Source organism: Sciurus carolinensis, chromosome 3, assembly GCF_902686445.1.
Source record: "Sciurus carolinensis chromosome 3, mSciCar1.2, whole genome shotgun sequence".
NCBI lineage: Eukaryota > Metazoa > Chordata > Mammalia > Rodentia > Sciuridae > Sciurus > Sciurus carolinensis.
The window spans coordinates 108,236,009-108,262,656 of NC_062215.1; the positions used below are offsets into that span (position 1 = coordinate 108,236,009).

Sequence of the window (26,648 nt, forward strand, 5' to 3'; positions counted from 1 at the left end):
ACAAAGAAACCATGGATTTTAATGAATAGTGAATAAAATATAGTATGACTGAAAAACTATAATTGATACAAATTGATAGAGTGCTGAGGTGGTTAACCATCTGGAATATATAAAGTAAGAAATAATGTGAAAAAAAAATCTACGGGAGGGAAAATCTTTTCCTAACTTAACTTTTTTGGATTTTAGACACAACAATCACAAAGGCGTAGGATGCTGAGAATTCAGACTGTGTTGTCACTGTTCAGACAGAATGAAATTTGAATTGGACAAAAAGAATTAGATTCCCACCCATTTTATTTAGACGTCCCGTAACAAAGATCTTTCTGTGATCTTCCTTAGCACCCATCTCAGACCCTATGTTTCATTGGTCCTCATGAAGCATAACCCTTTATATTAAATCTTATGCTTCCTGCTTTATTATAACTATGGATGTGAAAAAATGCTGATGTTCATCTTTGCTTATAACCCTTTAAATATCTGAACAGAAACATTCAAAACTTCCTTTTCCTAGGGTTCTCCAGAGGCTACCAAGTTTAAGCAAACAAGGTTCTGTGGCCAAATCATTATATTCTGTCACTCCTTGTTCACACTTGACTCTAAAAAATTCTCAATTTTTCATATGCGTAATCTAGAAAGTAAATATTAGTCTTGCTTTCATAGGCAGCATTAGAACCAGGCACTCGTATTAATTTGTTTTATTACCTAACTTTTTACTTAATTTCCCTAAAGTCTGCCTAAAACTTTAGCTGCTCTGGCTGAAAAAAATGATTCAAAAATCAAAAATTCTTAAATAAAGGTCACCATAGCTGTGAAACAGGACATCAGTTTTGCAATCCATCTGTGCTTTCCCACTGAGCTGGGTGGAGCTGATCTGGTGGAGTCTAGAGATAATTGTGAAAGGAGCCAATCCAAAAGGGCAGTACGACCTATCAAAAGCGGGACTCTTCCTCTTCCACGGCTCGGTGAAGGCCAGGAATGAATTTCAAGAGTTGCTTCCGAACACTTCCCCTTTTGCTTTTCCGGGGTAGAGTCCCAAACATGCTTGAGTAATTGCCTTCCCACAAGGGAGACAGGGACCCACTGCTGGTGGCACTGATGCTCCGGTTCCTTCTTGAGGAAGACCTCCTCAGAAACTCCTCCCCCTCCTTGGAGACGAAGCACTCGTCGTCAGTGCTCGTCTGGCGGCTGAAGGCGCCCTGGCTCGAGTCCTCAGACACACTCATCTGGTAGCCATCCTCGCCGTCCACTGTCATGGAGCTGAGCCAGCTCTTACAGCTGCTCACACTGGATAATCGATCCTGGTCCATGAGAGCTGGGGCTGGCCCAGGCAGGATTCCAAACAAAGACAAGTCATCCATGTCCATGTTTTCCAAACTTGGGCAGCTACCGGCATCACCTAAAACATAAGAACAAAGTCTGCTGTGGGACGGATCTGATCATCAGTCATTACAAAGACACCAAAATTTATCTTTAAGGAGAATAAGAATAGCCAGGCGCCATCGCATGCCTGTAATCCCAGGGGCTCAGGAGGCTGAGGCGGGAGGATTGCAAATTCAAAGTTAGCCCCAACTATTTAGCAAGGCCCTCAGCAACCCATGGAGCTTTGACATGCATGAATAAGGGATTTCTCAAAGTCATTTGATGAACCATGTAGTAGGGTTTCATGAATTGTTGTTCATGGACTAGCTTCCAAGGGAAGGGTTCCATGGTCAGAAAATTATAATGTCAGAATAAATTTAAACAAAATGACTCATGCTATATTTTGATCTGGAATGTCCTCCAAGCATCCAAGTGGTTAAGGCTTGATCCCTAGCATGGAGCTGCTGTGAGGTTTTAGATCATATGGGGAGGGAGGAGGTATCCCTCAGATTAAACTATGGGATCTTGGACTCTTCCTCTTCTCTCTTTCACTTTCTGGCCATGAAGAGATGGGTTTTGTCCAGCCACATGCTCCCCCAATAATGTGCCACCACAGGTCCAAAGCAATGGTACCCATCCATCATGAACTGCAACCTCCAAAACTCTGAGCCAAAATAAACCTTTTCTCTTCATATCTTGATTACCTCAAGTAAAACTGACAGTAAACTAACATCCTTTATATGAGAACAGTTTGACCTAGCTGAGAATATGCCATTATGACTTGTAAGTCGCCAAATGATCATTTCTTATACTTAAGTGATTCTGGATACTTTCATTAAAATTCTCACAGAAATGAGGTTAAAATTAAGAAACACTTGAGGAAATTCTGTCTTGAGGATCTTCTAATTTAATTCCTCTGATGCTTAGTTACTACTTTTTTATAATTGTAATATTATTATATACCCATTTGAAGTACACGGGAAACACAGTCATAAATCAAAGAATTCACAGGTGTTTATGACAGAAGGATTTATGAGGTCAAATATAGCTAACGGTCTCAATATTCCAAGTTTTGTCTTGGGATACTTAAATGCACTAGAATGGTACTTACAAAGCATCCCTGCCATCCAATTTATCTGAACAAATTGAATTTTATCTGCTTGACTAATTTTTTTCCTCAGTCCTTCATAACCTACATCTAGGTTCTTCAAATTCAAAGGTCCATCACACCGCATCTTCCTGTTCATACCTGCCTGCTGTGGCACTGTTTTGAGTTAGTTGGTATGCTACTAAAGGAGAGTACTTTTAATGCTGGCTTTAGAAAAGCATGATGAGAATGTGAATCTGCCTCAGGAAAGGGTCTAGAACACCACATATTCACCACACAAACACCTATGTTTTGTGCTGATTTTTTCAACTTCTGCTCTCCTTTGTCCTTGGTTGACAATATAAAAAGAGTGCTCCTTTTCCATTTGATCTGCAGGGTTGAACATAGCTAGCTCTGCAGTAACTAGTCATCCTTTACTTTCTTCTACATATAACCTACACTATTTCATCTTAAAATGAGCTGATACATTTCCTTTGATTCTACAGTCAATTACCTTACAGAATCTTACCCTTTGGGTGTTTACTCTAGTTTTAGAAAAGGCAGACTAATAAACTCCCTCAATTCCTCAAATGTTGTGTAACAGTGACCTTCTGAGGATCCTGACCTGAAGACTGCACTCATGTGGGGCCATTCTTGTAGAGCCCAAGGACCGCTACATGTGCCCGACCACTTGGGGTACACCAGACATTGAGGTGATGTCTTTTCAAATACACTCACATCTATGAAAACCAGGAAGTAGTTTCATTTGCAAGACTGCAAAGAAGTTTTTGTATGTCTATCTAACAAATTTGAGACTCTCAGAAATGTTTTATGAATTTTTAAAAATATTAACTGAAAAACATAAAAAAGAGAAGTATCTGGTACATGTTTCAAAAACATCTATTTAAAAAAAGGAAGAACTTCAACCCATATCACTAAGCTATAAATAAAGACCTAGTTAGAGTTGTATCTGTTTAGATTAAATAAGGAACTCCCAAAACTAAAGAGCAAAGAAATAAATAACCTGATTAAAAAATGGACAATAGACCTAGGTAGACATTTCTCCAAAGAAGACATAAAAATGGCCAACAGGTATGTGAAAAAAAAATGTTCTACATCATTGATCATCAGGAATATGCAAATCAAAACCACAATGAGGTATCACCTCACTTCAGTAAGAACAGTAGCTATCGAATAGACAAAGGATAACAAGTGCTGGTGAGGATGTGGAGAAAAGAGAACCACTGTACACCACCAATAGGAATGCAACTTAATATAGGCATTATGGGAAAGACAACAGAGATTTCTCAAAAAATTAAAAATAGAACTATCATGTGACCCAGCAATCTCACTGCTATTACTATATATTCAAAGGAAATAAAACCAGTATGCCAAAGAGATATCTGCACTCCCATGTTTATTGCAGCACTATTCATAATAGCTAAGAGATGGAAGCAACCTAAGTGTTCATCAAATGATGAATGGAGAAAGAAAACATGGTACATGTACACAATGGAATCCACTGAGCCATAATGATGAATGAAATCCTCTCATTTGTGACAATATGAATGGAACTAGAAGCCATGATGTTAAATGAAATAAGCCAGGCACAGAAAGACAAGTATTGCATGATCTCACTCATATGGGAATATTAAAAAGTTGATCTCATGAAAGTTGAGAGTAGATTGGTGGTTACCAGAAGTTAGGGAGAATGAGAAGTGGAAAGAACCAGGAAAGGTTGGTCAATGGATACTAAATTATAGTTAGGTAAGAGTAAGAGATTCTGGTCCACTATTTAATAGTAGGGTGACTACTATAGGTGACAACAATGTACATTATATTCCAAAAGTTAGAAGAAAGTATTCTGAATGCTTCCACCACAAAGAAATGATGAAAGCTTGAGAAGACAGATAAATTTAACATGATTTAAATATTAATGTATCAAGTCGTCATGATACTCCATTAATATGTACAATTTTTGTTTTTATGTATCAATTTAAAAATTTTTAAATTGTATCTTTTTCTGCAAAGTGATTATCATTTTCAACAGATATCCTAGGTTATAAATAGAAAATTGAGTTAAGCGTTATCCAAAGAGGAAATAAGAAATAAAGTGTATTTCACACCCACACAACTAGTGGGTGTAGAGAATTGTTTGTACATAAAAGTTCATTCGTCAGGTTACATCAGTCACAAAACAAGTAGCAACCAACAAATATTAAGCTCAGTGCTTCCCTCCAGAATGCACAGAACGGCAATAGCTATGGATTCCCCATTGCAGAAATCTTGTACATGTCTGTCTTGGTTAGGGACAAGATTTCTCTGTATAAAGGTAACTTTTACAATTTGAACAAATAGTAGGAACTCTACCTGAAAAAAATGTGTGACCAAGCCAGCTTCAAGAAGCTTCAAGAAGCTTCAACAGCTTCTGAGAGCTACACAGCCCTCACACCATAATCACTTTCAGGAGTATAATTCATCTTCTTAAATAGTGGGCAAGTGAGGCAATTTTTCCTACTGCTCCTCCAATCTCCAGACACCTCTTGCAAGTGTGTGCATGAATGTGCATGTTTTATGTGTATAGAGAAAGGGTGTGATCTGACCTTCCCTCCTCCAAATATAGTTACTCCAAAGTTTATGACAATGAAAGACTCCTACCGTTGGTGGGTGCTGGACAATTGTTTCTTGTAATAATATTAATCAACTTAAAGGCAGAAATACTGAAAGGATGAAATGTTAATGTGGTTTCTGAACATGGTTCTGAACAGGAAACTGTCTTTACCCTGAAGCAGGCGCTGTTCCTGTAACTGCAGAGATCTGAACTCCACCCATTTTTTCTTCAAGGTTTGCTGTAAGAAAGAAAAAAACAGAAGTTCTTATTATTAGGAAGCCCCAGTAAGGAAAGCAATTTAATTCTAGGTATTGAGATTTATCATGAAAACTTTCTTTTCTTTCAAATGCTACAAACCCCTCCCATTCAGTTAAAAGATTTTTGTTGTATTTTGTACTAAAGGAGAATATTGAAAATACTAATTTCTCAAGGAATAAACTCGTAGCACCAATTCTTCTTTGAAAAATAAGAGAAACAATGAAATTTATATTTTTTAAAATGCTATAAACCTGGATTGTCTGTGTTTGTCAGACTTAACTAGCCATTTAGGGAAAGACTTGTACTCTAAAATTTCTCCAGATGCATGTGAAGTTAATAACAGAAGCTGAAACTCAAGAGCCCTGGGAGGATTAAATAAGCTGACAATGTCAAATAATTAGAGGAATGCCTAGAACTTACTAAATGCTCAATAAAGATCACCAATCACCTGCAAGCCTAGGTAGGGCACTAAAACCATGTTTTTTGTTATACATCTCTTTATTCTCTATACCACAAATGAGAACAGACCTGTTTTCAAATGTCTCTTGGAAGGCTAATCTTAGAAAACTGCTCAACACCCTGACTTCTTAGCAGTTCCTTCCTCGGCTGCTGCAGCACATGAGAACCATGACCCACATTGAGAAGGAAGTGTCCCCTCCCAAAGCGGCATGCAAGATCTGGCCTCCAGCACAGGCAGAGATGAGGCCACAGAAATCCAAAGCTGACCAGGCAGAAGGCATCTGACCAGGCAGTTGTCACAGGCTCACTCGCCCTCCCATTCCTTGTCCTCTGCTCTACCCTCCTTTTGCCTTTTCAGGTTTCCGTAGCCAGCCCAGCAAGTGGACACAGCTCAGATGTGCCATGGACACTCATCCTAAAAGAAAGACCACGTAATTGTAAATAAGCAGTCCTTTGTATAAAGCAAGCTAGAAAGATTGGATGAAGGTTAAAAGAAAGTGAAAAAAATGTACATTTGAGAGGGAGAAGTTTAAGGGACAGAAAATAATAAAATTGCAAAAACATCATTAAATGCATGAAATAGGTCTTTGCTCATTCTTCAAGGACTGAACAGTAACAAGGCAAAATCTTCCAAGCCTCAATAATCATAGCAGTTAAAAGTAATCCTTATGGTTGCCAATATAATATGCAAATAATAAATCAAAGCAATAAAATGCTTGGCTCAGTTAATTTCTTTCTCCTTCAGAGTCATAACATCTCTAATGGGTACAAGACTGCTGGGCTGCCTGAGGCACAGCCCTTGCTGACTTCCTAAGCCTGTGGATCCATGAGGGTAAGAATCAGGGATCCAGGAGGTATAGAACTAACCAGAACTAGAATGCACACTACCCCTTCTTTCCTGAAGAGATTTATCTCCTACAAGGGAACAGAGTCCAGTAGAGAAGCATAATAGTAGGTTGACAGTCAAAACTAAATATAGAAAGAAAAGGAAGTGATATGTCTGCATTTACTATCCAAAAATACAAAGTCAGGGCTTGCCAAGTATGTAATTTTTGTGAGCATACAGGTTTTAAAATAGCTAATTTGTTGATCTGGCCCAGTCATCTAAGTATGTCATCACTTAACACCAAGAAAATACCAGTGTAAAGAGCAGATGTGTCCAAGTGACTAAGAGTTTTTAGTCTGTAACTAAGTTTCCTTATTTTTCTCAGAGTCTGTTTCTTCCTGTGTTACTGACAGCACATTGTATATTTGAATAAACATGAACTCTCATCATTCCATGAGAACTGAAGCATATGTGAGTTCTAGCCATCCTGGGCCACATCACTTGACTGAGCCCAGTTCAGAGCCTGACCCAGAGCAGCTGGCATAATGTTTGACTATTGTTTGAAAGACCACACAAAAATGGCTTCAGGAAAGGACCTGCCACTACCACACGTTAGATTGGTTCCAAATATTTTTCAAGTGTTTTCAATCTACGTGAGACATAAAACTAAACCTCTTCCTAGCTTTAATACATTAACTGTGATTTCATAGGTAATATGCTATTTTATTTTTAAAATTTTCTCCCAAATATTATGGACTAGAAAATAAAGTTTTGCCATATTTTTTAACGGCTACAAACCTAGAGAATGGCAGGGCTAGATTTAAAACTAGACACCTCAGCTAGCCCATCCAATGTGCTGTTTGCATATTATCAATCTGAATCATAGGTTAAGAGAAAGGGAATCCCTGAAAAAAATGACTCAGAAGAGATCACTACTTTCAAAGAAGAGCTTTTGGACCCACGGAGAATCTTTGGGAAACAGAATGCTACTAACAGTGGACGCACAAAGAAATGCCATCACACAGATGGGAAGCCAGCCTGACCTTGGTTCTAGCTCAGACCCAGACATTTCTGACTCAAGAGATGAACTGAAAATTTCAAAATTAGAAGTGGGACAAAAATGAACCTCAAGGTCTATTGAACCTAGAGAAGTTAAAAGAGGTAACTATAAATTCAAATCCTATGGGGATGTATGGTTTAAATGCACCTGTTTGAGGCACAGAACTGAGTCAAGTTTCCTGCTTGAGAAATGGAACTTGGCTAAAGCTTTCATGCTAAGAAAAGGAGGTTGAGAAAAGCTACTGCTGTCTACCTAGAGAGGCAGGAGTACTTAGCATACTCTCATGACCTGAGCCAAGCCCCACACTGACTCTCCAGGGTAGGCATCCAAGCTACCAGACCTGGCTCTGAATTGGGAGTCTTGAAGTGCTGTGTGGAGGCAACTGTCCAACTATTTCATTTAGCTGAAGGAGAAGCTACCACTTAAGGGAAGCAGGTGGTCTAAACTCCAAAACATCCATGCATGTTTAACAATAGCAAAATCATAAAATTAATAATAAAAACTTGGATTCTCTACAAGCAAAACGAAAGCAAAGTGTTCAAAGAATGGTTGAGGTCGTGGCTCAGTGATAGAGCACTTGCCTAGTATGTGTGAGGCACTGGGTTCAATTCTCAGCACTGCATATAAATAAATAAATGAAATAAAGGTCCATTGATAACTAAAAAAATATTTTTCAAAAAGTTTCAAAGAAGTCCTTAAAACAAGAATGTTTATAATCCTCTGAGAGAGATAAATGAGATCAATATTCGTAAGAATAAAAAGTTTGAAACAAAGAAATGAAACAAGAACAGGTACACATGAAAAAAACTACTTGATGATAAAATATAAATAAATTTTAAAATTGAATAAAAAGAACACATTCTACATAGAACAAAGATAGTAAGAATGTTACTGAAGTTATTACTAAGGAAGATAAATCAAGAGACGCTTAAGATACGGTTAACAGGATTTCTAGATGATAATGTAGGAAGTGGTAAAGAAGGAATAGTCAAAGAGATCAACGTGATAGTTTCCAAATTTGAAGATAGTCACATCTTTAGATCAAAAGAGCACTGAGAATTCTAAGCAGTATAAATTTAGAAATGAGTCTGGAACTAATTTACATGTGGAGAAACTGTATTTCAATAAATATTTTTGTTAAATCTTAAAAGTTGCCAGAAACAATATAAAAGATTGCCTCAAATACAAATATTGGTATTTTAAGATTTGAAAAATAGTACTTGCCAGGTGCAGTAACACACACCTGTAATCCCAGCAGCTTGGGAGGCTGACGCAAGAGGATTGTGACTTCAAAGTTAGCCTCATCAACTTAGTATTGCCTTAAGCAACTCTGTGAGACCCTATCTCTAAATAAAAAAAAAGGGGGGGCTTGGGCCAGGCATGGCGGTACATGCCTATAATCCCAGTGGCTTGGGAGGCTGAGGCAGGAGGATATTGAGTTCAAAGTCAGTCTCAGTAACAGCAAGATGCTAAGCAAATCAGTGACACCCTCTCTCTAAATAAAATATAAAATAGGGCTGGAGATGTGACTCAGTGGTCGAGTGTCCCTGAGTTCAATCCCCAGTACCAATAATATTATTATTATAATTGTCCTCTAGAGAAGATTACCAATGGGGGGGATGGTATAGAAAGGGGAGTGCATAAAAGGTAGCTCAAGTGAAAATGGGGACAAAGTCACATTTGAGACAGAAATTAAGAAGTATTTATCAACTTAATACAATACATTTAAAACTTTTTAAAACTTTATCAATAAAATTTAAACACCAAAACAGTTCAAAAAAGAAAAGCAAAAGAAAGCCTGAGTTGTCTTACAAATAAGAAAGAATTGAAACAGCAGTTAAAAAGTATTCTCACCAAAAATGAACCTCAAACACAGATGATTCAGATGGCATTACAAGAATTCTTCCAGACAACAAAAAGCGGAAGGCAGTCCCCAGCTCGTGTTAAAAATCCAGTAAACTTGATATCAAAACTTGAAAAGGTGTCTGAGAAAATGAAATTATAGGCCAGACTATCTGTAAAATAAAGCCATTTCAAACAATGGCAAATTAAACCTCTAAGTACAGAAAAATGATTGTAAATTTAAAGGATAAAGCAAGTGGGCCTATCATAGAAATAAAAGTATGGTTTCACATTTTAAAAAATCTTTAAATGTCATTCACCATACTTTTGTTTCTGAGTATTTTTTTTGTCATTCATCATACTAACTGATATTTTTAAATGAATAAATAAGACCATCTTAACCGATGCAGAAAAGGTATGTGTTGAAAATTAATACATAAGCATTATAAAAACTACCAGAAAAGCGTTTTCATAGAAAGAGCTCATTCCTAGTGGAGAGAATTGAAACAATTCTTTTTAAAATCAAGAACAAAAGTTTACCTACTATTATGTTTTCTGTTTATCTTATATGGTAGGTCCTGCCAGTGTAGTAAAGTAACAAAAGGAACTGAATGTCATTTTGATAGATATTATCTTTCTAGAAAACCCCAAATAATCTACAGATAATTTTTTAGAAATTATATCATTTAACAAGATATTAGAATATAGTAATAACATGGAAAAATTGATTTCACATATCTGTACATTAACCATAATCCAAACATTTATCTCCCTTTTGCAAAAACAAATTAACTTTGACAGTTTTAAAAATCTAAATAATATGAAGCACTTTTTATACCTAATAAAAATGTAATGACAAAATATTAGAAGCATTCCCTTTGAATTCAAGAAAAATGCTACTACTATTTACAACTTACTAAAGATCCTAGACAATGCTATAAGAGAAGAAAAATAAATTAGTTAAATAATTGAACTAGTGCTTAGGATGTGGTTCACTGGTAGAGTGCTTGCCTACCATGTGTGAAGCCCTGAGTTCAGTCCCCAGCACCAATAACAACAGCAACAATAATAAATATTACTAATAATAATTAATATTGAACTAAAGGGGCAAAACTTTCATTAGCTTCAGTTATTTGTTTATATAGAAAAATTTAAGGAATTTATAAAACTATTATCCAAATAAAGTAAGTTTAGTATGACTACTAGATTTAAAAATCATATAAAAAACCAAAAGCAATGATTGAAAAAAAGATTATTTTATTGCAGCAATAAAAATTAGAGCATACATAAGAATAAATATAATAAAATATGTGAAAATGTCTGAAGTAAATTACAAAATATTTTGAAGTGCGCAAGAGACCTAAGTAAAAAGAGTGAAAGGTTTTGTTCAAAGTGAAAAAGAAAAGGTTATAAAGATTTTAATTGATCATTGATTTGATAGATATAATCTGATCTAAATCTGAAAAAAAAGGTTGTTTTCTAAAGGCATTTTTTAAATTGATTCAAAACATCACAGGAATGAGCAAAATGACAGAAGTATCAAAACCATTGTTGATGAAGAAGATAACAGAGCTTGTTAATGTACTAAACATGCAGGAAGAGGATACAAGATAAAATATAAATGTAATGGATAATTAATAAGTTCATAGTTTATGAGGAAAACCAAATAAAGGGAAGCTGTTTTAAAACAAAGCACAAATAAATACACTGCCTGTGATAAGCCACACCATCTCTGCACAGACAGGCCTCCTCACTGTAATGCAGGGGTACTATAGGAGGAAGAGGTCACTGGAGGCTGGGGAAGGGTCTGCAGGACTCTACCTCATATAAATGTCAAAGAATCTGGACTTCATGACTTGGGAGACTCTCCCCAATCTAGAAAAATGAGTTTTTAAGACCCTTAATGAACCATTTCAGGAAATTTTCACTGAATATCCAGCACTATGCACTGTCCCTTGGAAATTCTTTCCCCTTTCAGAATTGATAGTGTTTGCCAGTGAAATCAGGCTGAAGGACAAGAACAGCATTAAAGAGAGATAGTCTCTGTCTTAATAAAGGAAAAGAAGGACATTGCACAAGTCCTCTTTATTTTTCCCCCAAACAAAATGTAAATCAAAAGAGATCACAGGTGCATCTGTGAAAAGTCCTTCAAGCAACGTGCCTTCCTACTGCCTTTCTGAGCCCCATAGACACACTGAAGGAGGAAGGAAGAAGGTGATTTATACCTGTTTACAGAATTTGACATTCCTGCAAAGGTAATTGTGTAGCTCTTGATAATTTAGCAGTTCAGATTCATCATAACATTTCATCTTCAAGGGCTATCTCACTTCCTCAAATGGATCTTTATTCTACCACTCACTCATTCAAGGATGAAAAACGTACCTCGCCTTATTAAATCAAATTACCTTTAAAACCTGCAGCTTTTCTTCAAGTTCTGTTCTTCTGAGAATCATTGTTCCATCAAGAGTCTCTATCCTGTTTTAAGGAGGAAAAAAGGTTGGGGGTAAATAACGTGAGTGATTCATTTAAACAAGTTTCATCTTTATGAAGTTTGATACTTGAAGGACAGACCATACTAAAAATGCAACATAAATGTCACACTTCCACGGCCCTTCAAGTAGCTGGGACCTAAGCCAAATCTTCTCACAACATTTGGAGTAACAAAATGTGTAGCAGGGGAGCGCTCCCCTTGAAAGAGTAGATGAAAAGATCCTGCTTAATTCTTAAGTTTTATTTCATTTTATAAAAGTCTCTGTGTGATAACAATGGCTGCTCTCTACCAGAATCTATTCTTTTGGGACAGGTTGAATCGGTTCATGCACTTAATGACTATTTATTGAGCATCTACCACGTGCCAAACTCCAGACATTATACTATACGGAAAAGGTAGGATTAAAGCAGCAGGTACTGTGGCTCTCTCAACAGTGGAATCAACATGCTATTTCTTGATCCAGGGAGTAATCCTTTCCTCCTACGATTCAGGGAGCCTTTACCTTTATAAATTGCCTTATCACTTGAGAACAAGAACAAAAGAACCAGAACAACTATAAAATAATAACTCTTCTCAAACCTCTAGTTTACAAACTTTAATCCCAGAATTAACAGTATTCTTTCTTTCCTATGCCAAATGCTTTTCTAAAAATAGAAGGCTTATTCTATCCTGAGTGACGTGGTTTGTTTTGTGTGCTCAAATTACCTTTATTTTGACTACTAAACCATCAATCATTTATGAATCACATCTAAGCATTTTAAAATACTGGTTCAAATTCTTTCTGATAAGTAAGCTGTAACTGTGTTTAAAAAGCTGCAAGAAATTTCAGAAGGCATGGTAAACGCATTAAATGTGGAGACCAATTTTCCTCTATTTCTAATAGTGTCATATCTGAGATAATGAGCTAACAACAAGCCAAAATGCTGTCTGCTTTCTAATTAAGGCAGTCTTGATTCTCTGAGCCATAGAGGGGATTGCTGTGAACCTCTGTCACTGAGACTGTCAATGTGGATCTGACTTGTCCATGTAATAGATGTACACAGGCAAACCTACAGGCATTGGCAGGCCCTTTCCTTCAGTATCTGTGCAGATTTCCTTCCATTTGCCTGATCTGTGAACTTTCAAGTGCTATCCCCTCTATTATCCTTTATTCACCTGCAGTCTGCCCACTTCATCCATGTGAAACATACTTTTCTGACTCTTTTCTGACTCTGCCAGCATTTTCTCTTAGACTCTACAAGGTTCTGCCTTCGGAATCCAACTTTCTCTGAAGCAAGAGTGATCTCATCTTTTCCCTGAACTCACAGAACCCACAGAGGTGTCTCTGTCATTTACCCCCACCAGTTATCCTTCAAAACTACTCATTCACACCCCCCAAAATATCCCTGAAGCATCAAAGAGTATCCACTAGATTCTTTTAGCAGCTTATGATGAGAGCTGTAGCTGCAAAGAATGGATCCTGGTATCCAGAGTATGCGACCAAATCCAGCCCTGTCACTGACTATTTGGGTCACCTGTTTAACAAGGTCTTCTATAAGCCTCAGGCACTTCATGGACTAAAACCAACAACTAAGGGGCTGTGAAGAATGGATGGATAATATTGGAACTACATCAGTGAGAATAAAACCTAAACTCTTTGGCACAGCTGATGAGACCCATGATCTGCTCCCTGATCAATTCTTTTTTTTTTTTTTATGTCCTATATTCTCACCAACCTACCAGCTACCCATTACACTGGGTTTCCCTCTGTCACTTCGATATGCCAAGCCCATTTTGAGGGCTCAGAGGCCTCTCTCTTTACCGAGAATGCTCTTACCAAGAATTCCTATGACCAACCTTCGCTCCATTAGTCTCAGCCCCAGGTTTCCCTATTCAGAGAAGACCACTTAAAATATGTAAACTGAACAAGCAGACTTCTTATGCAGTGTTCTCTCCCCTTGCCCTATTTTACTTTCCTCAAAGCAATCATCAACAACCAAAATATTAAATTACTTATTTTTCAGACTTATCTATCTCCTTCCACAATTATTAGAGCTCTAAGAAGATCTTCATCTTTGCCTCTCCTGAACATATCACTAGTTACGTTAGTATTTATCTAATGGTATAATTTTAATGATTGAGTGAATGCCATTTGCTAACTACTCATGAAGGTCTTACTAGGGTCTAGGAATGTTATGATAGATGATGATGAAGCTGTTTCTCCTTAAGTCAGTCTTGACTCATGGAGGCTCTTAATGTCAATCTGAAAGTCAGTCAGGTCTCCAGTTGGAGAAACCAATATCTTATTAATAAGTCTGGAATATTGGTAGATGTTTTTGTGTTTCATGGTTGGAAGGGTTGAGCACACTTTATTTTTTTCTCCCAAATGGAACAAGGGAAAAATTAGTTGTTTGTGTCGTAAGAGGAAAAAACTCAGTCTTCTGACCTTTTATTTGTTGTAGCTACAAGGTTATATCAACAATGGAAATTGAATCAATTTCTCTCAGTCCAAAGAATGTGTGCCAGTTTAATTGAATTTGACATTGAAAATGCATTTGTAAATTCACAAAGACATTGGGGCTATCGATACCCACTGACTTCAGATGTTGGCATTATGTTCAAGCCTGAGGAAACCTTGAAAGACAAAAGGAACTGATAAAAATATTTGTACCCAATCCCAAAGCTGCAATATGCTATTGCCCCTCTTGTGATCCCTAGACAAAAAGTCTATTCATTCACTCCGCAAGCATTATGAATGAACATAACATCTTTGAAACCTGAGGGGAACTAAATGGATAGTTACCTTAGCATGTTTCCTGAGGATCTGATCAGGTCAACCACTTGCTTGTGTGTAAAGCCTTCTGTGCTCACTCCATTGATATTTACAAGGACATCACCTGGGAGATACCAAGAAAAATGAATGTTACATGGGTTGGTTAAATATCCCTCCTGACATGCAAATGAAACATAACAAGCAAGTTTTACACAATCTTAGAAATATTCAAAAAAATTTAAAGCAACAATCTCCACCTAACCTTCACTCTTCAAAAGTTTTCTTTCCTTGCTATGTAATTGGTTCCTAACAGGATCAAAGTTAACTTACCAGCTTGCAGACCAGCACAGTGAGCTGGACTGTCCTCCTGTATTTTGCAGATCATAGTGCACATTTCCGAGGAGCAGATGTTCTGATTCTGGAGCCTGTGGGTCTATAAAATTTAAAAAGATACAAAGTTACTATTTGAAACACTCAAACTGTAAGTGTGAACACATGAAATTGTGTCAATTATTGTTAAGTGGTAAATAGGTAAGTGCAAAAACAATTTGGAAAAGCTTTCTTGACTATAAATTGAATGAAAGGTAGCAATTTTGCAATTCTACCGGACAATGTGCAACCGACTTCATTCATAAAAAACATCTGGTATGAGAAATAAAGTGGGATGAGAGTGGCTCAAGATTTCCTGTTTTCAAGTCTAAGAAACCACCTGATGCTATCATCATTGCATATTTATTAAGAAAAATTAAATTTCTTATTTCCCCATGGGATAAAACAATGGTGACCAAGAGTAAAATCCTTATGTAGTTCTTGCAAGCTAAAACACTCATTACAGAAGAATATGAAACAGTATGCATTCAGCAAGGGAGACATGCCAGCAATGATTATTTTAGAGTTTTGCAAATAATGACAATCTTCCCTGCATTTATTCACAAATGCTACAATTGACTCCATTACTTTCATTTCTAAGCACTCTCCACTATGCCTGCCCTAAATTCTCACCAGTTTATCAGTCACCAATTAGAAAAAGTTTGATTTTGCCTCCTGCCTCAATGTGGCACAGAAGCAGTTTGTTGGTGTTACATTTTTGTTTTTGTTTTCAAATTATACCAAAACATTGAATAAATGTGTGCTATGTACAGCATCCCAATGACCCAAAGCAAACATATTGTTGTTTTTAAAGCATTTAAGTTATGGAATCTAACTCCCTTTAAAATCAAAATCAGCATTTTAAGCTGGGCGCGGTGGCACACGCCTGCAATCCCAGCAGCTTGGGAGGTAGGAGGATTGTGAGTTCAAAGCCAGCCTCAGCAAGTGAGGAGCTAAGCAACTTAGTGAGACCCTGTCTCTAAATAAAATACTAATTAGGGCTGGAGATGTGGCTCAATACTGGAGTGCTCCTGAGTTCAATCCCCAGTACCCAGAAACATTTGAGTCCTAAAAGTAATCCACATTACATTACTGCTTTATTGTGTAGAAATTAATGTCCAATGTTGATTCTTTCTTATTTGACAACCCCTGAGGCTCCACATGTCAGTCATGTGCAAGCAACATCTAGAAACTTAGATCCGTTAACCTCCATGGGATTTCTGCTCAATCTCTTAGACATTCAGAGTCCCCATATCTTAAAGGTAGAAGGGATTTTTAAAAGATCATGTAACACATTTCTCATCTATATCAGAAATGGCTTTAAGAGTTTTCCCACAAAATGTCTCAATACAGCTCAGATCCTTCCAGAGACAGAGGGTTGGTCTAGTTCATGTAGTTCATGAACCAAAGACAAAAACTGACATTCCTTTTGAAAACCATTGTTATAACAATTTTCCTTACCAGTGAGGATCTACCCTCCATCCCCAGGGATCAAAGTGAGAACAATACTGGGGAAAAATTGGATTTATGTAACTGGCACCTAAGTGTATTCTCAATGGATTTACATTTGGGGATTAGAAATGGGAGTAAAATAACAGACACCCCAAGGTTACAGAATAAGTACTTAAATATTTTTCTCCTCTCTCACTGATCTTCTGTCTCCCACTACAGGAGCAGTGACAGAATTATCACCTGCATTTCTTGGGGACATAAAGATCACACTGCCGTTTCTCATGCTCGATGACCTTTGTTCCAACCTGTCATGTATTGATTGTCCACTGATACCAACCACATTACTAGAGACTTTATATGTGTTATTGAAAATTCTCAAGGACCCAACAAGACAGTAATTAAGAGAATAAGAACTAAAGTGTACATGAGTGTAAAGTCTATGTTCTTATCAAGCTGCATTATTTCATATGCAGTGTAAAATGGGCACCCATGGAGAACTGGGAGGCTAGATCTGGTATTCTCCAAAATGTCACTCTCCTGGTAGGCTAGGACCCAGATATGTTTTTATACATGGTACACATGAGGGAGGGTATGTGAGGTTCTGTATGGCATGCAAACTGTTCCCCAAAGCATTTCCCCTACTTGTTGACTTCCTGCCTCACCAAGATAATAAACATACTGTAGCTCACAGGTTAAGCCATAAGCTCATGTTGATCTAAAAGGTTCAGTGGTTCTGTGGCCTGTTATCTACTCATGATACTCTTGACTCTTGGCCCATGTAGAGTAAGCATTTATGGCAGGAGAGAAACATAAGGAACTAGTGATAAATATAGCAGGATGAGAAAAATTAGCTACATGTATAATCATTTATCATGTTTTCAGTAGCAATTGCTGCACATTGCTCATTTAAAAAGAAGCAGTCACTGAATACACCATGTCTCTGTAAAAGACTAAGTAGTGTTTCATGTGACCAGAGAATAAAAGAGTACTATACTTCTAAAATCTGATGCATTTCACCAATTACTATGGAAAATTATAGATTTTACCAAATTTAAAAATGGAAGAGGTCAGAATTAGAAGGCATCTTCTTTTCTCCTATAACTTTCTCCTTGTTCATTCCATTTTGTTTCTTTACTCATAAAAAGTGTTTTACTTAGCACTTCCTGTTCCTGATCTTAAAATACATACTGAGTTTCCAATTGTGGGGCTGATATCACACCAAAGTGTTCTGAAAGCAGCACAAAAGCTAAGATCTAAAATCTGCAAAACACATCTAAAAGATATGTACAACTGCTATGGAAAGAAACAGTTATGCATAAGCTACTATCATTGTGCTTCACTGGACCAGATTTCATTTGACCTTACTCACCACCTCTCCCAATGTGGTCATGAAAAAGCAAACAACAAATAAAAAGTTAAAATTTTATGCATTGACACTGAAATACAAAGACAGTTAAAAATTTTCCTACATAATGAAGAATCTGAGTAGAGTCAAATTTCTTAAGTGTTTCAAGTAATAAGAGTGTCGCCATCAGAAAAAAAGAAACAAATCTCTCATTATGTCCACTAAGAAATCATGAATATCAAAAGTATCAGTAACTACACATGAGTACATGCATTCCACGTGCACAGTCTATCAAGTGTTTCTCAAATACTGAAGACTTGGAACCTAATATCCAATAAAAGAATATGATTGTGTAAAAACACATAAAGAATGCACATATTTAAAATGCACATCTGTAAAAAGTATCTCTGATCCATCTTACACTTAAGATGGAAACAGCTCAGTGCAAGGAGCTGTGCATATCTCAGGAGTAATATTTTCTCAGCTTCAGTGTTTTCTGTCTTTGACACCACTCAACACCCTGGAAAACTATTGCAAAACCATATACTGAATGAAATTCAGTCTCCATAGCTCTGTAATCCTAACTTCATTCCACTTTGCAAACATCATGACGCTATTTGCGCCACTTTCTTCCTTGCGAGTCTGGAAAATTTGAAAACTACCCACCTGAATTTCAAATCCAAATGTTCCATTGTCCTGCTTTTCCACAGTAACAAGCTTTCTGTAAATAATAATAATAATAATAATAATAATATTTTTAACTGCATGAAATTCAAAGTATCACATTTGGCACATATTTATCATTAAAAAATCACTGCAAGAATTAAGAATAGCTGGTATTTATGTAAACTATATTATGGTTTGTGTGTGTGTGTGTGTGTGTGTGTGTATGTCTTAGCAACAGTCTAGAGAGCTATGTTCTTATGTGTCCTGGTGAAAAAACAAAAAACAAATAAATCTCTTTACCTTTGAGACCAGGAAAAATCACCCAAAGAACTTGATCTGGTCAAAGCAAGCTGAAAAATAGAAAAAGCATACAGTTATCTCAAGGTCCTTAAAATACAGATGTAAACAGCTCTAACTCACAAAGGACCTTGTTCTTCACCACTCTCTTTGGCCCAGATCCTTGAAGGTTGTTACATAAAGGCAGTCATTTCCAATCCCTAGTGATAGCAAAGAAGAGTTGGGAACCTGGACTTTCAGACATTCCATTTAAAGTAAGGCACAGTGACAAGAGTTCATGTAATGTGGAAGAACTCCAAAGCTTCTAAAGATGACTTCATCTCTGGTCTGTTTTTAAAACAGCCTCTGAAGAAGAACTATAACAGCGTCTTATCACACTCAAATCCAAAGAAAATAGCCCCCACAGAATCCACGAAACCCAAATCCTTGATAATGTGCAGAGATGCTGATGAAACGACTGTGTTAATTGCAGTAGTTCAGGATGCTAATGTTTTTAGCAGGATAAAATAATCTCTACAGAACCAACTCATAAACAGAAACATAATTCAGGTGAAAACAGGGACTCAAAATCTCAATGATGTTTATGATTTATTTTTGCAATCGTTTTGGAAGAATGTAGTGAAATTTCCAGCCAAGAAAGGAAAGGAACCTCAGAATGGTTTTATAAATGGTATAAAAATATTACCTTCACTCTTCTACACAAAGAATAAAAGATCACATAAACATAAGCTTTTGGGATATATTCTACCATTTTAACAGAGAGGAGAAGTCAACAAAGGTAACACCTTATTTCTTAGGGGGCTGTAGCAGATTTGTGTGTGGTTTCTGTGTTTTGTTTGTTTGTAGCTTAGGAACGGTCAATTAGCCCATTCTCAAGTATTGTTCCAAGGACCCTAAACATATGGACATGCTGCTAGTTAGCATGTGGTATTTAACTGCCAACTTAATATGGTTGCCATATGTAAGCAAATGCATAAAATGTCCCAGTCCAGATAAACAGTCAGATAAAAAATAAAATAAGTAGAAGATAAGAACCAGAAGTAGAAAAACACATATAAGCAATTAATGCCTATTGACAAGTTATACAGAAACCTACATTACTCTGGGGAATTCGAATTACCAAGTCCAAAATGCCAGCAGTCTCATAAATTTTCTGGAGTGTCCCAGTGTTAGTAATTCAGCCACCAGTCAGTAAAGTTAACGTAATGAAGAGGTGACCTCATCCCACAGATTTTATGTAAATTAGTTTTATTTGCCTCTTTTATCAGTTTTGGACCTTACATTAATATCACCCTGAAGACTGAATGAAACAGAATGACTCAGAGGGACAAAGCAATACTTGGACTTGCTAAAAGAATCTACTTTGGATTTATAAAGCCCAAGAGTACATAAAGCCTACAGAATGTGTGTGGCTTGTTACAACCCTGACTGTGCATCTGAGGTATACTATGAATAAAGACAGAGACCATTTAGTTGTTAGTGGACTGCCTTCTTGAAATGAGGGCAATGAGCTTAACATTCCTAAGCATTCTTAATTTCACCCTTAGACTGTGCTCACAATTTCTTGATCTATTTTCATTACCTTCATCTGCTTGCCTTCCATCTTGAATTCAGATTCTTTAGTATTTAGGTTGACTGCATTTAATTATGTCATCTGTAATCAGAACTAAGGCTTATATTTTTAAAATACTGTTCTAGCTATATTGTCTTCATGTTATCCATATATTCACATATGGATGTTCATATGGACATGTATATGTATTTATACAAAGGACATATTTGACCAGATACTTCACAACTGTAGGTAATCATCTGCATGCTTCAGGTCTCTTGGGGGATCTATTTGCTTTACTTTCTACTCCAGTGCCTACCACAGGGCCTAGAATAGAATGGCAACTTAAAAATAGCAAAGGAGACAAACAGAAATAAACTACTAGACAACACAAGCAAGTGTCTATTGGGGGAAGATGCAAGTTAAGTGTTCAAGTATAGGAGCATTGTATTAAGATATTCTTTAACTTTGTCTTCATTAAGTTAAATATTCACTGGAAAAAACTCAAAGATAATTTTAAAAAGTAAGATAAAAGTTTCAAATCTCAAATATATAGCAAGTTTTAAAAATAACAGAAAACAAATAGAAGGCAGGAAATTCCTTCTATCCCAAACAACAGGAAGTGAGAAGAAATAATTAATAGAAAGCAAAGTAAGGCAGTAATGTCTTAATACACAACTGCAAAATGAATGAATGGTGACAAGAGATAATAAATTATTAAACCTCCAGCCTTGGCAATTTCAAATGCCTTTTTCCTAGGCCTATAATCAGAGCACTAGTAAACCTCAAGATTTCTTCCAACTGGCCTTTTAAATAAAGAACCTAAAATCTTTAAGGTCCACAAAACAGATCTGACCTCTAGAAGAAGGAACATTCCCCAGCTCCCACTTTCTAACCTTTCTATGTTGCCAGTTAACCAAAGATGAAAATATTTGTCTAGCACAACATGAGAAACACAGGTGTTCAATTCCTGAGCACTGACTCATTTGTATTATTGTGACACACACAGAATCAGACTAAGTCAAATTATAAATTAGGTTCCATTCTGGATTAGCAAAGAATCAGTTATAGGCACCTAACATAAATAAAAGTCAATTTAAATAAATTAGGCACCATCAAATTCTGTGACACTGGCTACATCTCCACACAGCCTCCTTGATTTGACCTGTGCTATCAGATTAAGGTGATTCGGAAATATTCTCGAGGTTCATCCACTGAGTGACATTAAGCATGTCTAGGGTCTTGCCAATGGTATTACACTTTGGGAACAGTTTCCCTTGCACCTTTTGCCTAAGTTGAGCAGCTCAAAGATGTGACTAGCAGGGTTGGTGCTCTCCAGACCACCCTGCCAGTCAGAGCTTCTCCAGACCTGTGGTGACAGCACCAAAAATCATGAATGAGGAACTGGTGTATAACTCACAGCATATGCTGGCAACAGCTGTCTTTTATTACACATTATCTAATATGAGAAACTAGGTTTAGCAATTTGGCAGGCTTGCAAACTACACATTCGGTTATGACTGCTGAATACACAAAGTTCCTTATCTCCTCACTGGCCACTAATAACACCTGGCATTGAACTTAGGATCATTCTTCTCTTTTCAGTCGGATGACTAAAAGATCAGGCATTAATATTCAAAATGTAATTCCTCCTGCTATGAAGCGATTCACAGCTATCTCTTTACTGAGAAACCAAGACCAAATACTTCAGCTGTCAGTTTGCAAAAGTCAGGGGGAATTTGCCCCTCGACCACATAACTAGCTTGCTTCAAAGAGGCTCAGAGTTCAGCCCGCTAGCCACTTATGCTGCTAAGTTACACACTGCTACTTCCTTGTCCAGCTCTGAGCTCTCATTTCCTGAAAGAGTGGGATTAGGAGACAGTACAGAAACACCGGTGGGGTTTTTTGTTTTTAATGTTTCAAAAGTCTCAAAGTATGTGTTCTGCTCCTTCCAGTCCCCTGTATCATCTTCACTTCCCAATTGTCCCATGAATCATGCTCCTCCACTTTCGAGTCAAGAGCATTAGGACTGCAGGATTTCCAGAGACTGTTCAAAGATATAACCGAATGGCTGAGCTGATGTCAATTTCCTGAATTGAAAGTGCCCTTAAGGAGCCTAAACAGAATCTGCAGCTTCCCAGGAAGGTTTGATGGAAACTCATGAACCTCGTTTTCATACCACAAAATGAATTAAAGAATATATTAAAAATTCTTTGCAGCATAGTTTCCTACCTAACATCATGAGATGATCACAATCCTCTGAAACAGGTAGGAAACCTTGGGAGATATGGTACCTGATGGATGTGCTGACAGAAATACTGAAAGCTCTTATAGGGCAAAACCAACCAAGAGATACACATTATGGAGTTCAGCACCAATTCCTTATCTGAACTTGCATGTGAAATCCGTCAGCCAGAAGCTGCCTACTTAGAAGTAATTTCATAACTAAAAGAAAACCAGGCCATGAGAATCCATTTGTGGTGCCACTAACACACAGTCAAGCTTCTTTCCTGGTTCTCATGATAGCATCCTGTAAAATCTGCTTTCAGTCAGGCCCAGTCACTACACCTCTGACCTCCCACATTACAAAAACTATCCACCTTTCTTCTTCCTAAAGAGTTTTCCATTCCAGGAATTTTTCTCCCTAAAACTATGTTCAAAATTAGAAACCTTACTGGGATGTCTGGTGCTTCCTACAAATGCAGCTATTGAAATAATATGCACACATAGAAATTTATTTTTAAACAATTCCGAATGCAAACATGAACTCATTCTGAAGATTAATCTGAAACTAGAAGCTAACCAGATACAGCTTTGCAGAAACCAAAGCCAACAATAACAAGAAGTAAGAATTGTTGACGTCAGCCCTGCAAGTGTTGAAAATAACAGTGGGCCGCAAAGCACCTGCTCGTGTGATTGCCTCACAGGGATCTTGTTGCCTGCAGTTCAGTCCGTGCCAAAAGGGTAATCATTCTCCCAAAACAAGTCTCTGCTCACCGACTCCCACGTTTCCAGAATAAGGTTCATAAATTATCTGCTGCTCAAACGTGCAGTGGCTCTCTGAACTGGTCAAATCATCATCATCTCTCTGTGTCCTCATGTTCTACATCCATGGATTCAACCCACCACAGATTGAAAATGTTCAATAAGCAACAACGCTGAATCTTTGAACAGTGAACATCTATTTAGAAGATTCCAAAACGTTGAGAGGAAACTAGAATCAAGTTTTGTTGATGAAAGTTGTATCAAATCAGAAGTTTGTATAAGTCAAGAGGTTTTGTTTCGTTTTAAAAGCAATGTTCATTACAGTAAGAAAGAGCTGTTTGAAGAGAGGAAGTCTAGCATGTACGAAAAAATGACAGAAGTGGAAGGGAAGGACTAGAAAAGAGAAGAAAATGTGCATACACTGATGGTTCTGGGGATGTATGTGTGTGTTCGTGAGCTTATCAATACACACACACATATTTAATATGCCTAAATCCTATTATTAACTTCCACCAGTAAACAGGTCTCTCCTACCAACTGCCTTTTCCTAACTCATGCTATCATTACTCAGGCTAAAAGCCAAATGTGCCTCATTCATCTTCCATATCTACAATATTCAAGTCTTTCTGTCTCTTCTCCACCGTCTCATTTCATCTTTAACTACTGCAAATTTCCCCCCTCACGCCTAGTTTCTCTTCACCAAACCGACCCCATTTCAAGAATAAGGTTCCTAAACTCTCTACTGTTCAAACACATTTAGTGGCTCTCTGCAGGTCGAATTACAGTCAGCTTCCTGTAGGTTTTCCATCTGTTGATTCAACGAACAGAAGACTGAAAATATTCAAAAACCGAAAAAGTTCTGGATCTGTACTCGACATGTACAGACTTTTATAATTATTCTCTAAAGAATACAACAAAACAACTATTTACATAGCATTTACATAATACTAGGTATTATAAGGGATCTAAAGGTAATTTAAAGTATGAGGGAGGTCATGGATAGTTTATACACTAATATTATGCCATTTTATGTGATTTTGACATCCATAGGGGGTCCTTGAATCAATCTCTCATAGATAGCAAGGGACAACTGGACTGCTTTCTCAGGGGAAGTTGTCCAAATGTCCTGCAAAGCAGCCTTGCTCTGAGGTCTCCTCACACCTCGGGCACATGCATGGGGTCCCACTGGCACCCTACCATTTGTTATACAAGCCTGCCCTCAAGACACTAGAACGGTGCCTCAGCAATAATAATTCCCTTCCTCTGTAATATCCTTCAAGGTTGTATTCAAAGGTGTGCTACCTGGATGACAGCATTTATGTCGATTTATTTTGTGTAATGCCTCTTCATTCTACTTCATGAACTGTAAACTCCTTCTCCAGGCAAAAAATGTGCTGTTCTACTCTGTGCCTCCTATGGGGAGCATGATGTCTGTCCCCGTGTAGCACCTCCTTGTAGGTGCTCAGAAGCTATCTGTTGCACTGAAATGTCTGAGCTGAAAAGTAAAGTAAAGTTGCAGGATTAGAGGACATGAAGGGTGGAAAGTAAGTTTCAACTCTGATTCAAAAATTTCCAACTTTAGCAGTAAGTATTCTACCAAAAGAATGAAATCATGGCCTGATCAAATGAACCATATTTAACATGATAGCTTCAAGCAAATAGAGAGAAAGGAAAACAGGCTGCTTTATATCTCAAAACTGAAAAAAGATGTTGGTGTTTTCCACATTGCTTTATTTTCAGATTGGTTGTTGATTGATAGAAATGTTCATCATTACATTAAACTGTGTACTGTAAAAATACTTTGGACTGAGAAAGATGGATAATCTGTTATGGCAAATCATGCCCTTGCCTTCACTATGAAAAATACCAAGACTTAACTCAATAGATCACTAAAAAATCATGAATCTCTCTCCATGCTATGACTCCCAGATCTGAAATCAGAAGGATGTGGAGGTACACATGATGTACACTCAAGATTTAAGTGCAAAAATCATGCTCTAAAGCAACTCTGAATATTTTCTAAATCAGTACTTTTTTAAAACTGAAATGACAGGATGTAACAAACCCTAAGAGTAAGTTACATAGACATATCACAAAAAGGTTAATTTTTTTTTTTACATATTAGAAATTGAAGGACAGAAAACAGAATAAATTCATTTGGACTTATATTTTTCTAAATGAGTTTTCATCCTTAGAGAAACATTCTGCAATAAAAATTTTAAATAACAGAATTTAGCCTTTCATAAGCACATTCTACATGTTAGTCACCATTAAGTACTGTTCATTTCCTTACTTAATTATCATAGAGCCTAATAAGGGTAATTCTATCATTATCTTCATTTTACAAGAAAGGAACCCGAATCTTAAGCTAGTGACTTGTGCAGGATGTCACAGCTACTAATAGCAGAGATGGTACTCCATCTGGCACTCACCTATCCAAAAAAGTCATCCTTTCCAAGAGCATGAGGTATATGCCAGTGCACTAGAGCTGAAGAAAAATAACTTAGTGCACAGAATTTGTCCTCAAGAAAAAGATTTCTCTTTTGATTATGAACTGAAATTACTGTCAAGGACTGGGAATATTGAGGATGGGAAGAAAAGAATCAATGGAGACAAAAAGGTGGAAAGATCAATAATTCTCATGCCCAATGATTTTCAGTTTACTTGAGCACCTCTTCAAATGAGAAAAACAGTCTTTCAAGATTAAAAAAAGGTGTTTGATTCTGGTCTCGAATCTCTGAATTGGTCCACTAGATCTGTGGGCACCTTACCTCTCTCCTCACCCCTAATCTTAGTCACTAATTCCACAACCAGTCAAAGATTTTTAGTATAAAGTCAGATGAACATACCACTCTGCTCTCAAGAGAATACAAACACTCTTAAGGTCAAAAATAGCAATCATACCTGCTTTCGTCCTCGAGGCAAAGTAGCCACAGTGTCTGCCAGCATTTGAATCCTTCTGTTATCATCCATGGTAAGATTTCCTGTAAGTGTGGGGTAAGAGCTATATGCTGAACCCGCACAGTAGTCCACCAAATTGCCATTGCTGCTTTGTTGCATAAGCCTTTGTAAAGACATTGTGAATAAAGATTACTCTGGCTTGCACATGGCTGAGTGGCCTTGCAGGGTGGGGGAAGCTAAATGTACTACCCTCTGACAAGTAATCAAAAGTAGCAAAGCAGAAAGAACCCACGTGACTCCTGTGGTTTGAGGTACTTGTTACACAAACCCTATCTT

At 37.2% G+C, this 26,648-nt stretch overlaps 1 protein-coding gene across 1 annotated transcript; it reads right to left on the reverse strand.

Annotated features, from left to right (window-relative positions):
• Positions 1-26,548, reverse strand: Cytip (cytohesin 1 interacting protein). The gene is made up of 8 exons (XM_047546522.1): positions 26,316-26,548; positions 18,878-18,927; positions 18,578-18,632; positions 15,076-15,178; positions 14,776-14,869; positions 11,908-11,977; positions 5,229-5,295; positions 1-1,396 (listed from the first exon to the last, which is right to left on the reverse strand). The coding sequence occupies exons 1-8, from the start codon at positions 26,487-26,489 to the stop codon at positions 930-932; spliced, it is 1,080 nt and encodes a 359-aa protein (XP_047402478.1). The 5' UTR covers positions 26,490-26,548; the 3' UTR covers positions 1-929.
• Between the last annotated feature and the right edge of the window lie 100 nt (positions 26,549-26,648).